This window comes from Anguilla anguilla, chromosome 10 (assembly GCF_013347855.1).
Source record: "Anguilla anguilla isolate fAngAng1 chromosome 10, fAngAng1.pri, whole genome shotgun sequence".
NCBI lineage: Eukaryota > Metazoa > Chordata > Actinopteri > Anguilliformes > Anguillidae > Anguilla > Anguilla anguilla.
Genome location: NC_049210.1, coordinates 25,845,292 through 25,858,263, shown reverse-complemented (window position 1 = coordinate 25,858,263; position 12,972 = coordinate 25,845,292). Strand labels below are relative to the sequence as shown.

At 39.9% G+C, this 12,972-nt stretch overlaps 1 protein-coding gene and 1 long non-coding RNA gene across 2 annotated transcripts in view; one reads left to right on the top strand and one right to left on the bottom strand.

Moving 5' to 3' along the window:
- Positions 1–12,972, top strand: part of LOC118206900 — a 50,953-nt gene that overhangs the window by 1,478 nt on the left and 36,503 nt on the right. The window contains exon 2 of the long non-coding RNA XR_004761270.1: positions 1,115–1,197. This is a non-coding gene — a long non-coding RNA (uncharacterized LOC118206900). The remainder of the gene's footprint in view (positions 1–1,114; positions 1,198–12,972) is intronic.
- The window catches only part of LOC118206898, a 108,452-nt gene continuing 95,523 nt past the window's right edge, over positions 44–12,972 (bottom strand). The window contains exon 5 of the mRNA XM_035380042.1: positions 44–1,593. Within this exon, the coding sequence (XP_035235933.1) occupies positions 407–1,593 (1,187 nt within the window). The 3' untranslated portion in view covers positions 44–406. The remainder of the gene's footprint in view (positions 1,594–12,972) is intronic.

Sequence of the window (12,972 nt, the reverse complement as noted above, 5' to 3'; positions counted from 1 at the left end):
TCTATTATTTGAAATAATAATGGACAAATAAGTATTTGCAGATTCAGATTTATTAAGATTGAACTTTATTAAGTTAACAATACAATATTATGCATTAGCCACTGAAGAAACAAAAATGAATACATTTAAAATTTTGTAGTTTGTGAGTTCCAGTAACCAGAATGGTATATTCTAAATTTCGCATATGCATTACTTAAATTACTTTTACTTGCTTCATGAGTATCTACTTTGATTGAATTGTTCCTTAGATGTTCCACCACACTGAAATCTTACATTGTGGAACTTATACATGGTGGAGAAAAGAATTCAAAACATGTTGTCTTTTCCAGCTGACAAATTAACTTTATTGAGCTGCCTTTTTAGTGCCTTTTCGTTGAGTGTGTCACTTGGAGTACTGTCCTGGAAACTAATGGGTATGGCTCGGTTTCCTGTGCTTATTCAGATGTGTCTGTTTCCATCGATCACGAGTCCAACGGCCCTGGTTTTGGACCACCTCATGCAACAGATCAATGAAGGCATACTCATTACCCTGTAGGAGGTTCTCATCCTGTGGGTCCTGTGGAGAGCTCCTAGAATGTGAAGCTAGAGAAACCCCACTGCTACAGAGACACCCCACTTCCCGTGCCATTCCATGAGTGGCTTGTGTCTCTCTTTCCATTTCCCATTCACAGCCAAGCTTCAGTGATGGGCCATAAGCTTTATCATGTTCATCATGTGGTTCAAGTTGGTTCCATTTCTGACCTGGAAAATTAGACTTCCTAGTGCTGACCTGGTATGAGCAAGCATGACTTTGTGTAATTGGCTCTTCATTCAAACAAAGTAGCACTGTGTCACCTTCCAAGGTGGCAGTTTTGATTGCAGAGCAGTCATCTTCCTCAGCAGCAAACCCTCTGTCTGCCCTTGGAAATACTCCATTAACACTATCTCTTGGGGGGCTTTCCAAGAAAAAATCTTCCCGTTCAAAACCATCCATACATTCTAAGTCACAAATAATTTTGTTTCTGTCTGTAGTATTAGGGAAGAGCCTGAAGATTTTGTCTTCAATCGTATGTTTCTCTCTCCACTGATCAAATGTGATTGGCCATGTTGATATCCTCCTGATTTCTTTCCTAAGGCCTCGACCCATGTTATCACCATGATGATCCTCTGGGCACCCAGGACTACAGTTGACTGGGTTGGTGCCAATGCTGAGATAAGGTAGATTTTCTGTCACTTGTGGAGACATGCTCGCCAAAATTTGTCCTCCTGTGTCCTGTTCAGTGTTGTCCATTTCAGACATGTTAACATAGTGTCCTTTCTTCTCGTGTAATTCTAACTGGCCTGGACATCCATCGTTCTCTGTTTTAAAGCTCTGGTAAGAGAACTTGCACGTGGAAAGCTCAGCACCAACAGACTGTGCTCTGCCCCTTATCCTGCTATCCCTCAGTGGCCATGCACCCTGTTTACAGTCCCAACTTTTAGATTGTTTTTGTGTTCCTTTTTCTTCGAGGATACTGTTGTTACCAGGACTTTCGAGATCTGGTTCCACCTTTTTTGGCTTTTGTTTCATCTTGTAAAGAGGACAGGCAACACACAATAGGATACAGAGGGCCCCTTGAAAAAAGAGATTTAATTTAGTACTTTCCACATGCAAGAACAGAAATTTAAAAAATTAAAACTGGAACTTTATTAAAAAATTTTAAAAATTTAACATTGTACTAATATTTCCAATTAATTTCAACTTATAACAGAAATACTTGTTTTAATGATACCGTGTAATCACTTTTTATTTATTAAATTTAGTTACAAAACATTTATAATGTCAGTGAAGTGAGAATTAAGTGAAATATGTTAAATTTTCTGAATCCGGCAGTTTTAACCACTAACACCCTTGTTTGACGTTCGGTAGTTTGAATACCAAACACAAGTGCATCAATAGTTAAATCACATCACTTATCCAAAAACTAACAGATGGAATAATATTCCGAAAGACCAGAGATGAAATGCAGAACGGCCATCCTAGATCAGATGCCCACTTCCAACGTACTATTCAAAATTGATCGTCAACTAAAAGAAATGCATTTTATCAACTGAAAGAGAAGGGGGACACATCCCCTCTTCTCCTGGCCTGTGCATACTTAATGATCAGGGAGGATCCAATGAGTACTGATTTCTTCCCTCATATAATTATTAGCCTGGTTTGATTTAAAAAATATTTTTAAGGTTAAAAGGGTAAATTAACCCTATCTCCTAATGAGCATTAGGATGACATTAAATATTAAAGGTGTAACAAGAAGAAAGCGTACGTGCTCCTATGCTAATTTAAGTTAGACTGTGCCACACCAAATTAGAAGGGTGGGAGGCCCTCTCAATAATCAAAGCTGGTTGTCCCCGCAACCAGGGTGTCCAACTGTAGTGAATAATAAAAAGTGAATATGGACAAAGCTACTGTGACGTCACCCATTGCCTCTCCTTGGGTCTCTAAAACACGTTTTGAAGCTCAATGGCGGGCGCGGCCATTTTGTTGATTTGGAGCCAAAACCATAGAGTTAAGTGGTCTTGTTATTTTTACAATGTGATTGACAGTCCGGTGCGGAAAAGCTCATCAACCTGAATGAACGATTGCAGAACGAACTTGAGGCTAGCTGACTGTCTGCCCTTATGCTTTAAAATATATTATCAAATGTTTACGGAGTTTAATTTCCATCCGTGACTGTACTGTGTCATGTAATCACGTTATATGTATGGCATTAATAATACAATTATGTTCAGTTATCTTCAATTTATGTTTCTCAGCAAAACGAATATGCTTAGCTAGCATATCAGCTTGCCAGTGAGCTAGGTAGGCTATCCGTGGTTAGCTCACACATTAGCAATATGAACCACAGGGGAAGAACATTGACTACACTGATGGTCAATCAATCAGAGATGTGTAGGCTACTGGTGATTTGACTAGGCTAATTTTCATATAACTGTCTGGTAGACCTGCTGTTAACCGAGCAAGTTATCGTCGTAGGTTTTCGCCACAGTCAGTTAATGAGCCAGTAACTGCTACTAGCTACTCCATCGCCGTTTGTGGTGTTCACTTGCTGGGTGACGCTAGCTGACCGATCGTTCGCAAATCACTTTCTACTGAATAAAAATTAACACTGTCAGCGGTGATTAACAAATCTACCAAGTATTTTAATAACTGATCTGCAGGCGTGTAAATATGACAACGCACTTTGTACAGCAAGTTTTCCACCTGGTGCATGAAGACAAAAATAATGTACATTGAATTTCTAATTATTATTAGGCTATTATTTTTTTCTTGTAAATCATCAAAACCAATGGAGAAAAGTCAATATACGCAAGGAGCCCCCAGGACCGATTCTGAGAACCACTGTCTTAAATGCTCTTGTCGGTCTCTTAAATGTTAAAAACATGTTCCTTTCTAAATGCCAGTCTTACAAAGATGGTTAATTTCGTTAAATTCTATGTGTGTGATTTCATCGTGTGTTGTATGTTATTCAGCAAGTAAACCTTAAGACTCTTAATTCGCTTCGTGAAACTGAAAAAATGTTTATCCCAAAATCGGGATTATAGTAGCTTTGTCACATGCGTGAAGCATGGCCCAGATAGACATTTACGGAATGTACACGACTGACAAGCCGTCAAACACGTCTGACAGATTGAATGTTTGCCGGTTAAGGTTAGCTAGCTAGTCAAATGGCTTGGTAGCCGAAGTTGCGAACTGTTTTAGCATACGCTACTGGACTACCAAATATAGCAAGCTGATTACGCTTTCTGCCAACTAATTATTTGGTTAAGTACGCTAAAGGAAATCTTTACTGAAAAACTTAAGATGAGGATTATTTTATGGTCGTCTAGTGCAGTTGTAAATAGCACACGCCATAATGAAATCACTACGAAATGGGATGCCTGCATTTTCTGACTTCACACAGGTGGACCGTGGCCGGAGCCGCAATGTCAAGGCCAAGAGGCGCCACTGCCCACCCCAGTGACCATAGACTGTAGCCCCTACTGTAGCTTAGTCCTCCGCAGTAATAAGGAAGTGACGCAAGCTGTACCTCATTGGTCCAGAACAAATATTGGCACTGTGCCCAAATGACGCAATAAATCATGAAATCGACCCATGGACAGTCATAAGACAAATAAAATACACCTATTATGACTATTTGTTCTCATGAGAAAAATTTATTGACTTTGTATTTTGACCGCACTTGTACCGTAGACTTACATGGAAACCGGATATGAAAACACCTATACTGGAGCCATCCGTAGTGGCGCTAGTGAGCAACCAGGAACTACAACACCAGGAAATGAGCTTCAAAAACGAAGTCTGGTTTTGGCCGCTTGGGTCCACCTTGTCAAAGTTCCCTTCAGCCTAAAACTCTGTATTCAGGTTGTAGGCCTATCATATGATATCATGAAAGACATCCGAGCGCCACTCCATCATACAAATCAGAGGAGTATCCATAGTTAGTACATAAGAAAACTGAAGTGAGCCTAAGCCAGCTTCTTAGGTTAATTAAACTGCATAGGTGATAGGACACCTATAGGACCGCACCTTATTCTTGAACTCCCCTCAGTGTCAGAACATCAAACAATGCGAAAAACATCCCAGTTCAAGTAAACTTTGTGTATTTATGTCTTTTTGTATATAAAGTTACCAATATGTCATTGTCCACTCCTAAATCTTTTGGAACTGCTCAGCTGTCTGAACCATATGTACTGGTCAGGATGGATCTTGTGGGAAAACTGATGGCGACTCCAAGAGGCGATATGTACATATGTTTCATGATTGACTACAAAACAAAGTGGGCAGAGGCATATCCACTAAAGTCTAAGCAAGCTGAGGATGTACAGTAGCACAATGCATCATGGAAGTTTTCTATAGGATTGGGGTTCCAAAAAGAATACTCACTAAAGAGGAGGGGAATTCAGGAATAAGGTGCTGTCTTATTATCATGCATTTTCAATGGTTTCTCAACAATAACATATTTGCCTGTGCAGTTTCATTAACCAAAAACTGTCTCACTTGAGTTGTCTGATGTACAGTTGAGGCCAAAATTTTACATACACCTAGGCTAAAGTCATTAAAACTCAATTTTTTTAACAACTCCACACATTTCATGTTACAATACATTCCCTGTGTTAATTAGGGTATCTACTTTATTTCCATGAGAGGTCATTTCAAAATAATAGCTAAGAAACAGATTTATTTCAGCTTTTATGTACTATATCACATTTTCAGTGGGTCAAAAGTTTACATACATTTTGTTAGAATTTGGTGGCATTGCCTTTTAATTTCCTAACTTGAATCAAATGCTTGGCCTAGCCTTCCACAAGCTTCTCACAATACTTTGCCAGAATTTTTGCCCATTCCTCCTGACAGAACTGGTGTAACTCAGTCAGGTTTGTGGGCCTCCTTGCTCGGACATGTTTTTCCAGTTCAGTCCACAGATTTTCTATGGGATTTAGGTGAGGGCTTTGTGATGGCCACTCCAACACTTTCACATTGTTGTCTTTAAGCCATTTTGTTATAACTTTGGAGGTATGCTTAGGACCATTATCCTGCTGGAAGATCCAGTTGTTTTAACTTTCTAGCTGAAGTCTAGAGGTGTTGCTTCAGTATTTTTAGAAAATCCTCCTTCCTCATGATGCTATTTTATGAAGTGCACCAGTCCCTTTTCCAGAAAAACACCCCCACAGTATGATGCTGCCACCCCCATGCTTCACAGTTGGGACGGTGTTCTTCGGATTAAAAGCCTCACCCTTTTTCATCCATACATAGCGCTGATCATTATGGCCAAACAGTAAAATTTTTGCTTCATCTGACTAGAGAACACTCCTCCAAAAGGCTAGGTCTTCGTCCTGGTGATCACCTGCAAACTTCATTCTGGCTTTTTTATGCCGGTCTTGTGGTAAGGGGCTTCTTCCTTGCATGACAGCCTTTCAGGCCATGGCGATGTAGGAATCTCTTAATGGCAGATATAGATACCAAAGGGTATCTGATGCCTCCAACTCCTTCGCCAGTTCCTTTGTTGTTGTCTTGGGGTTCAGTTGAACCATTCGTATCAAAGTTCATTCAGCCCTGGGAGTTCATTTGTACCTCCTTCCTGAATAATAGTGTCTGTGTGGTCCCAATATTTTTATATTTGCATGCAATTGTTTGTACAGATGTTTGTGGTACCTTTAGTTGTTTGGAAATTGCCCCTAAGGAGGAAAATTGACTTTTTCTGAGGTCTTGGCTGAGTTGCTTGGATTTTCCCATGGTACCAAGGGCAAAAAGGCAATGGCTCTTAAGGTAGGCCCTTAAATACAGCCACATGTGCCAATTAACTCCTAATTATGACAGTTGGCCAATCAGAAGCTTCTAAAAAATCATTACTTAAATTTCTGGAATCTTCCAGACTGTTTAAAGAGACAGTTAACTTGGTGTATGTAAACTTTTGACCCACTGGAATTCTGACATGGTGAATTAAAGCTGAAGTAAATCTGTCTCAAATTGATTTTATTTTTTTTAAATGACCTCTGATGTGAACAAAGTAGTTACCCTAATTGACTTGCCAAAAGAAATGTATGGTAACATGAAATGTGTGGAGTTGTGAAAAACTGAGTTTGAATACCTTTGTGTAAAACTAGGTGTATGTAAACTTTTGGCCTCAACTGTAACTACAGATTATCCCCTGAATTCTATGATGAAGAGGTGCAGGGATGTCTTTCATGATATCATATGATAGGCCTATGTGAATAACCAGTTTTAGACTGAAGGGAACCTTAACAATAAAATTTCAACTAGTTTTGTAAGCACATTAATATAGCATACTTTCTTAAAATAAGTTCACTTTTGAACAATCATACACATCAGGAAACTATACATCAGCTTATACGTCTTTGCAACTTTTAGCACATCAAGTATACTCAAGTAGGCTCCAGAAAATGATAATATAATACTGACCCAGTAGTAAGCTGGTAGTGCTCACTGGGTGCTTAAGTTACTTTGGAGTTTTATTAAGTAAGAAATGAGCCAGTTTAGTCCCTAAGTTGTCACAGTCAAACTACTGAGTCTATATTTAAAGTTTGCACGTATCCCACAGTTTTTACTTTATTTTATTTTTTGGTAAGGGGGTGGTTTTATGGTTTAAAACACTATGATGGCATTATAGGCTACACAGATTGAGTACGCGTGACTGACAAGTGTTTTTATGCTTTTATGCATAGTCGGTTGACCTAAATGCAATTTCAGCATATAGCGTTTTTTTCTTCAGAGATGGTATTTCTCGATATAATTGCGTCACCGTGATAACACAATTTTACGCTTTCGGGTCAGGCACTCATGTTTCAAGGTAAGGAGAAATTTTAGGACAGCGCTTCCGATATCGCTTGTGTCAATAGTACTGCAACGGAGACAGAGATAGATTTACTTTGCCACCACATATGTCCAGAATCTAAACAAGTCAGGCATTCTTCACGGTCGAGAGAAATTTTTACACGACACCAGGCAATCTCAACTAATATTAGCTAGCTAACATTAGGTTAACATTACATTTGCGTAGACTCAATAAAGGAATGAAACATAATGTTGCTACATTGCTAACCTTGTTGGAGGGCACATGAAGAGTCAGTGGCTTGGGTCAGACACGCTTATGACAGTCATACCAATTAATTTATCTATGATGAGTTTATGTTGTTAAATTATTTATCATTGAGTTTAAATAATTTCCTTTTTGAAATATGACACCCCTTGGGGGAAAAAACTAGGAAACTAAGTTTACTTTTATTAGGTATACTTACATTTACAACTGTATTGGTGTATTTGTTACACACATGCAGTTATAGAGAGCAGAGCCTGGGGCATTACCTACTACAATAAGTGAAGGCACTTATCAATCAATCAAACTTTATTTATAAAGCACATTTCTGACAGCGGGTGAAGCTCAATGTGCTGTACATAAAAAGACAGAAACAAACAGGGTGATTGAAGGATATAAAAAAACATTTAAGACCTAAGGACAAAGCTAAAATCAAGATAAAAATTAGGGTAAACGGCAGCAATAGTGAAAGTGGCGCAACAACAAAACACAGCAGACAAACAAGGTCAGATAAATAGCAAATAGTTTAAAAGAAATAAAAACATTTTTAAAAATGTATAAAAACAGAAGTAGTACAAATAAAAATAAAAGTATAAAAAGTAAATCAGGGAGGGTAAGAACAAGGCTAAAACCAGGTAAAAAGCCATGCTAAAAGAAATAATAATAATAACTAGACAATTCCTACAGAAATTGTGAAGTGTGGTTCTTGCCAATGCAAAGTCGACTTTGGGCTGACCAGAGTGTCTGTAGTATGAACAGACACAGAGTATTATGTTTGTGCTATAAGGTCACGGCAATGAGATGATTTGTTAAATTAACTCTCCAGCAAACCTTGATATCTCAGTGTTTTACTCATTTTATGCGGTTTCTAGGATGTTCTGGGTGGATGTCATGGAGTTCAAGGCGTTTGCTAAGGTGTTCTAGCTGGTTGCGAAGGTGTTGCAAGGTGGTTGCTAACGTGTTCTACGTGGTTGCTAGGGTGTTGCTTTGTGGTTGCTATGGAGTTCTAGGCGGTTGCTAGGGTGTTGATAGGTGGTTGCTATGGAGTTCTAGGCAGTTGCAATGGTGTTTTAGGTGGTTGCTATGGAGTTATAGCCGGTTGCTAGGGTGTTGCTAGGCATTTTCTATGGTGTTCCAGGTGGTTGCTAGTGTGTTGTTAGGTGGTTGCTATGGAGTTCTAGGTGGTTGCTAGGGTGTTGCTAGGTGGCTGCAAAGGAGTTCTAGGTGGTTGCTAGGGTGTTGCAAGGGTATTCTAGGCGGTTGCTAGGAGGTTGCTATGGAGTTATAGGCGGTTGCTAGGGTGTTGCTAGGCAGTTGTTATGGTGTTCCAGGTGGTTGCTAGAGTGTTGCTAGGTGGTTGCTAGGGTGTTGCTAGGTGGATGCTATGGAGTTCTAGGTGGTTGCTATGGTGTTGCTAGGTGGTTGCTATGGAGTTATAGCCGGTTGCTGGGGTGTTGCTAGGCATTTGCTATGGAGTTATAGGCGGATGCTAGGGTGTTGCTAGGGTATTCTAGGTGGTTGCTAGGATGTTGCTTGGTGGTTGCTATGTAGTTATAGGCGGTTGCTAGGGTGTTGCTAGGCAGTTGTTATGGTCTTCCAGGTGGTTGCTATGGTGTTGCTAGGTGGATGCTATGGAGTTCTAGGTGGTTGCTATGGTGTTGCTAGGTGGTTGCTATGGAGTTATAGCCGGTTGCTAGGGTGTTGCTAGGCATTTGCTATGGAGTTATAGGCGGTTGCTAGGGTGTTGCTAGGGTATTCTAGGTGGTTGCTAGGATGTTGCTTGGTGGTTGCTATGTAGTTATAGGCGGTTGCTAGGGTGTTGCTAGGCAGTTGTTATGGTCTTCCAGGTGGTTGCTATGGTGTTGCTAGGTGGTTGCTATGGAGTTAAAGCCGGTTGCTAGGGTGTTGCTATGCATTTGCTACGGTGTTCCAGGTGGTTTCTAGGGTGTTACTAGGTGGATGCTGGGATGTTGCTAGGTGGTTGCTTTGGAGTTATAGGTGGTTGCTAGGGTGTTGCTAGGCATTTGCTATGGTGTTCCAGGTGGTTGCTAGGGTGTTGCTAGGGTATTCTAGGTGGTTGCTAGGATGTTGCTAGGTGGTTGCTATGGAGTTATAGGCGGTTGCTAGGGGGGCGAGGCTGATCTACACCAATGGATAAAGGACTCTCTACCATGTCCAATGAGGCATTGCACAATTTGTGGGCAATTTTTCCCCATAGAGATGAATGGCAGAATGTTCAAATCTAGAGAGAGACCAGAGTACTGCTGCTAGAAGACAGAGCATTGTGACATCACAAGGGTGAGAAGACAGAGCATTGTGACATCACAAGGCTGAACATTCTGCCATTCATTCCCTATGGGGAAAAATTGCCCACAAAAATTCAAATTTTTCAAAAACCGTGCAACCAATCTTTCCACAAAGTAATAGCACACCATTCCCGATGAAGCTGCTCGATTTGACATATTGCACGTGTAGCGGTCCAAAAAATGGGCGGAAAGAATAATAATATGTGCAATAATAGTAGTGTGATTGCCTAAGGCAACCACACTAACTAGACAATTCCTGCAGAAATTGTGAAGTGTGGTTGCCGCCAACGCAAAGTCAACTTTGTGCTGAACGGAGTGAACAGTTTCTGTAGCATGAGCAGAGACATAGTATGGTATACATGATATAACATCACGGCAACGAGTTCATTTGCAACACACGTATTCAGAGCTAAATTAACCCTTCATAAATACTTGAGATCAGTGTTTTACTCACGGTATGCTGTGACGAGTGACGGCCAATCACAAAGCTAGCTGGCCAGTTCAGAGGGTCTTGGAAAAACCCTATATCTACACTGCGCGACCGCACCATTTTAAAAAGCAAGACAGGTCTAGGGAGATTCATTTGATTGATTGATGGTTTTACGTTAAGTTCAGCTCATTTTTACCATTCAACTAAAAACATTTAACTGGGCTGCAATTCAGAGTTTAATCTGTTACCTTAGATACGAACTCATAGACAGAGGATAGTCTATTACCTGTTAGCCTCAATGCAGTTATAAAGAGACCAACGTTTCCAACTCGCTGGAATATAAAACGGTACTACAAAAGTAAAATGTGACATATTATACATAGTTAGAAAGCTTATTCTATCACCTGTTGGATCGATGAAGTGTAGATAAAGCCAGTTTGTACTACAAAGTTACAGAACACTCAATGCAGTATGTGTGGTATTACAAGGTGACGTCTTTTTCTGGAGTAAGAGCGGACCTGAAGCTGCTGCACACGTTTTGTTGACGGCGTTGTTGCACTTTTTAGTATAGTCTGGCTTGTTTGAAAATTCTTTTATTCAGTAGCTGAGAGCATAAGCTTTCTAACCAGGTATAACAGCACGTCTATTTTAGGTTTTGGAATATCGTTTTTTTAGGTCAACCGAAAGCTATGTCATCATCTCATAGAACGCATTCGCTCTTTGTTAGCACTAGCATGCAAAGACGCAAAGTCTGGCTTGTTTGAAAATTCGTTTATTCAGTAGCTGAGAGCATAAGCTTTCTAACCAGGTATAACAGCACGTCTATTTTTGGTTTTTTAATATCGTTTTTTTAGGTCAACCGAAAGTGCTCTCATTATCGCATTAAAGCCATTCACTGTTTGTTAGCACTAGCATTCTAAGACGCTGCATGCGACGAAACGTTGTCAACGAATTAGCGTAATATCTCGTGAAATACTATTATTATTGAGGACTTCTGGGTATGCCTAAGCCATATGTTTGTTGATATACCTAGCTGACAGCGTTTTCATTTGTAATTTTGCATTTGGAATACCGTTTAATCGCGTTCACTTCCGCAATCAGCTATGTCCTATCCTGGCTGCTGAGACCGTAGAGCTGACCGCATCACGTGTGCAAAGCCGACCAATGCTGTAACTTCACCGTCCGCATATGAATGACGTCACCTTCTCCATTCATCTCTATGGGGAAAAATTGGGCATAAAAAGTCATATTTCTCAAAAACCGTGCAGCGAAACTTTACACAAAGGAAGAGCACACGATTCCCAAAGAAGCCGGTCATTTTGACATATGGCACGTGTATGTGGTGTGAAAACTCAGGGAGGAGTAGCGGTCCAAAAAATGGGTGGAATAATAATAATAATAATAATAATAATAAAGAATATGTGCGATAATAATAGTGTAGTTGCCTGAAGCAACCACACTAATAATATGTGCAATAATAATAGTGTGTTTGCCTAAGGCAACCACACTAATAATAATATGTGAGATAATAGTAGTGTGATTGCCTAAGGCAACCACAGTAATAATATGTGCAATAATAATAGTGTGTTTGCCTAAGGCATTATAATAATAATAATTATTATTAATTAATAAATAAGTAAGTAACAATATACGTATATGTATATAAAAAAAAAAATATGGATAAAACAGTGCTATAAAACCTAGGTAAAAGCCATGCTAAAAAGGTGTGTCTTAAGATTTCTTTTAAAAATGTCCACAGATTCAGAGACCTGGAGGTCCTCTTGCAGGCTGTTCCAAATTCTTGGGCCATAATAGCTAAAAGCTGCCTCTCCATGCCTTTTAGTTCTGGACTTTGGAACAGTTATGAGACCAGTGTCAGAGGACCTAAGGGCTCTGCTGGGGACATACCTAAAAAGCATTTCCAATAAATAAGTGGGTGCATTGCCATTTAGTGACTTAAAAACCAATAAAAGGATCTTAAAATCGATTCTAAAACTGACCGTTAACCAGTGCAGGGACTTTAAAATGGGAGTTATGTGTGCTCTCCGTCTGGTCTTTGTCAGTACGCGTGCTGCTGCATTCTGTACACGTTGTAACTGACTAATTGCTTTTTTCTGTAGACCAGACAGGAGAGCATTGCAATAATCAAGCCTGCTGGTAATAAAACCATGCACTAATTTTTCCGCATCAGCCTGAGCAAGAAACGGCCGGACCTTGGCAATATTTCTTAGATGGTAAAAGGATAACTTTGTCACATTTCTGTATGAGCCTCCAGATTTAAATCTGAGTCAATTATGACACCAAGGTTCTTGCACTCAACACAGAGGTCCAGGTCACGTGACTGTAAAGTTAAAGACAGTTTCTCTCTCTGGGTCTTTGTCCCAATGACTAAAATCTCAGTTTTGTCTTGTTTCAGCCGGAGGAAGTTTTCAGACATCCAAGCTTCAATATCGGAAATACACTTAACTAAGGTGTCGATGGGGATAAAATCATCTGGGGATACAGAAATATATAGCTGAGTGTCATCAGTATAGCTGTGAAAGTCAATGTTGTGTTTTCTGGTGACACTGCCCAGTGGTAGCATATAAAATTGAAGAGGGTAGGGCCCAAAATGGAGCCCTGGGGAAGGCCACATGTTAGGCTTACTTTTTCTGAGTAA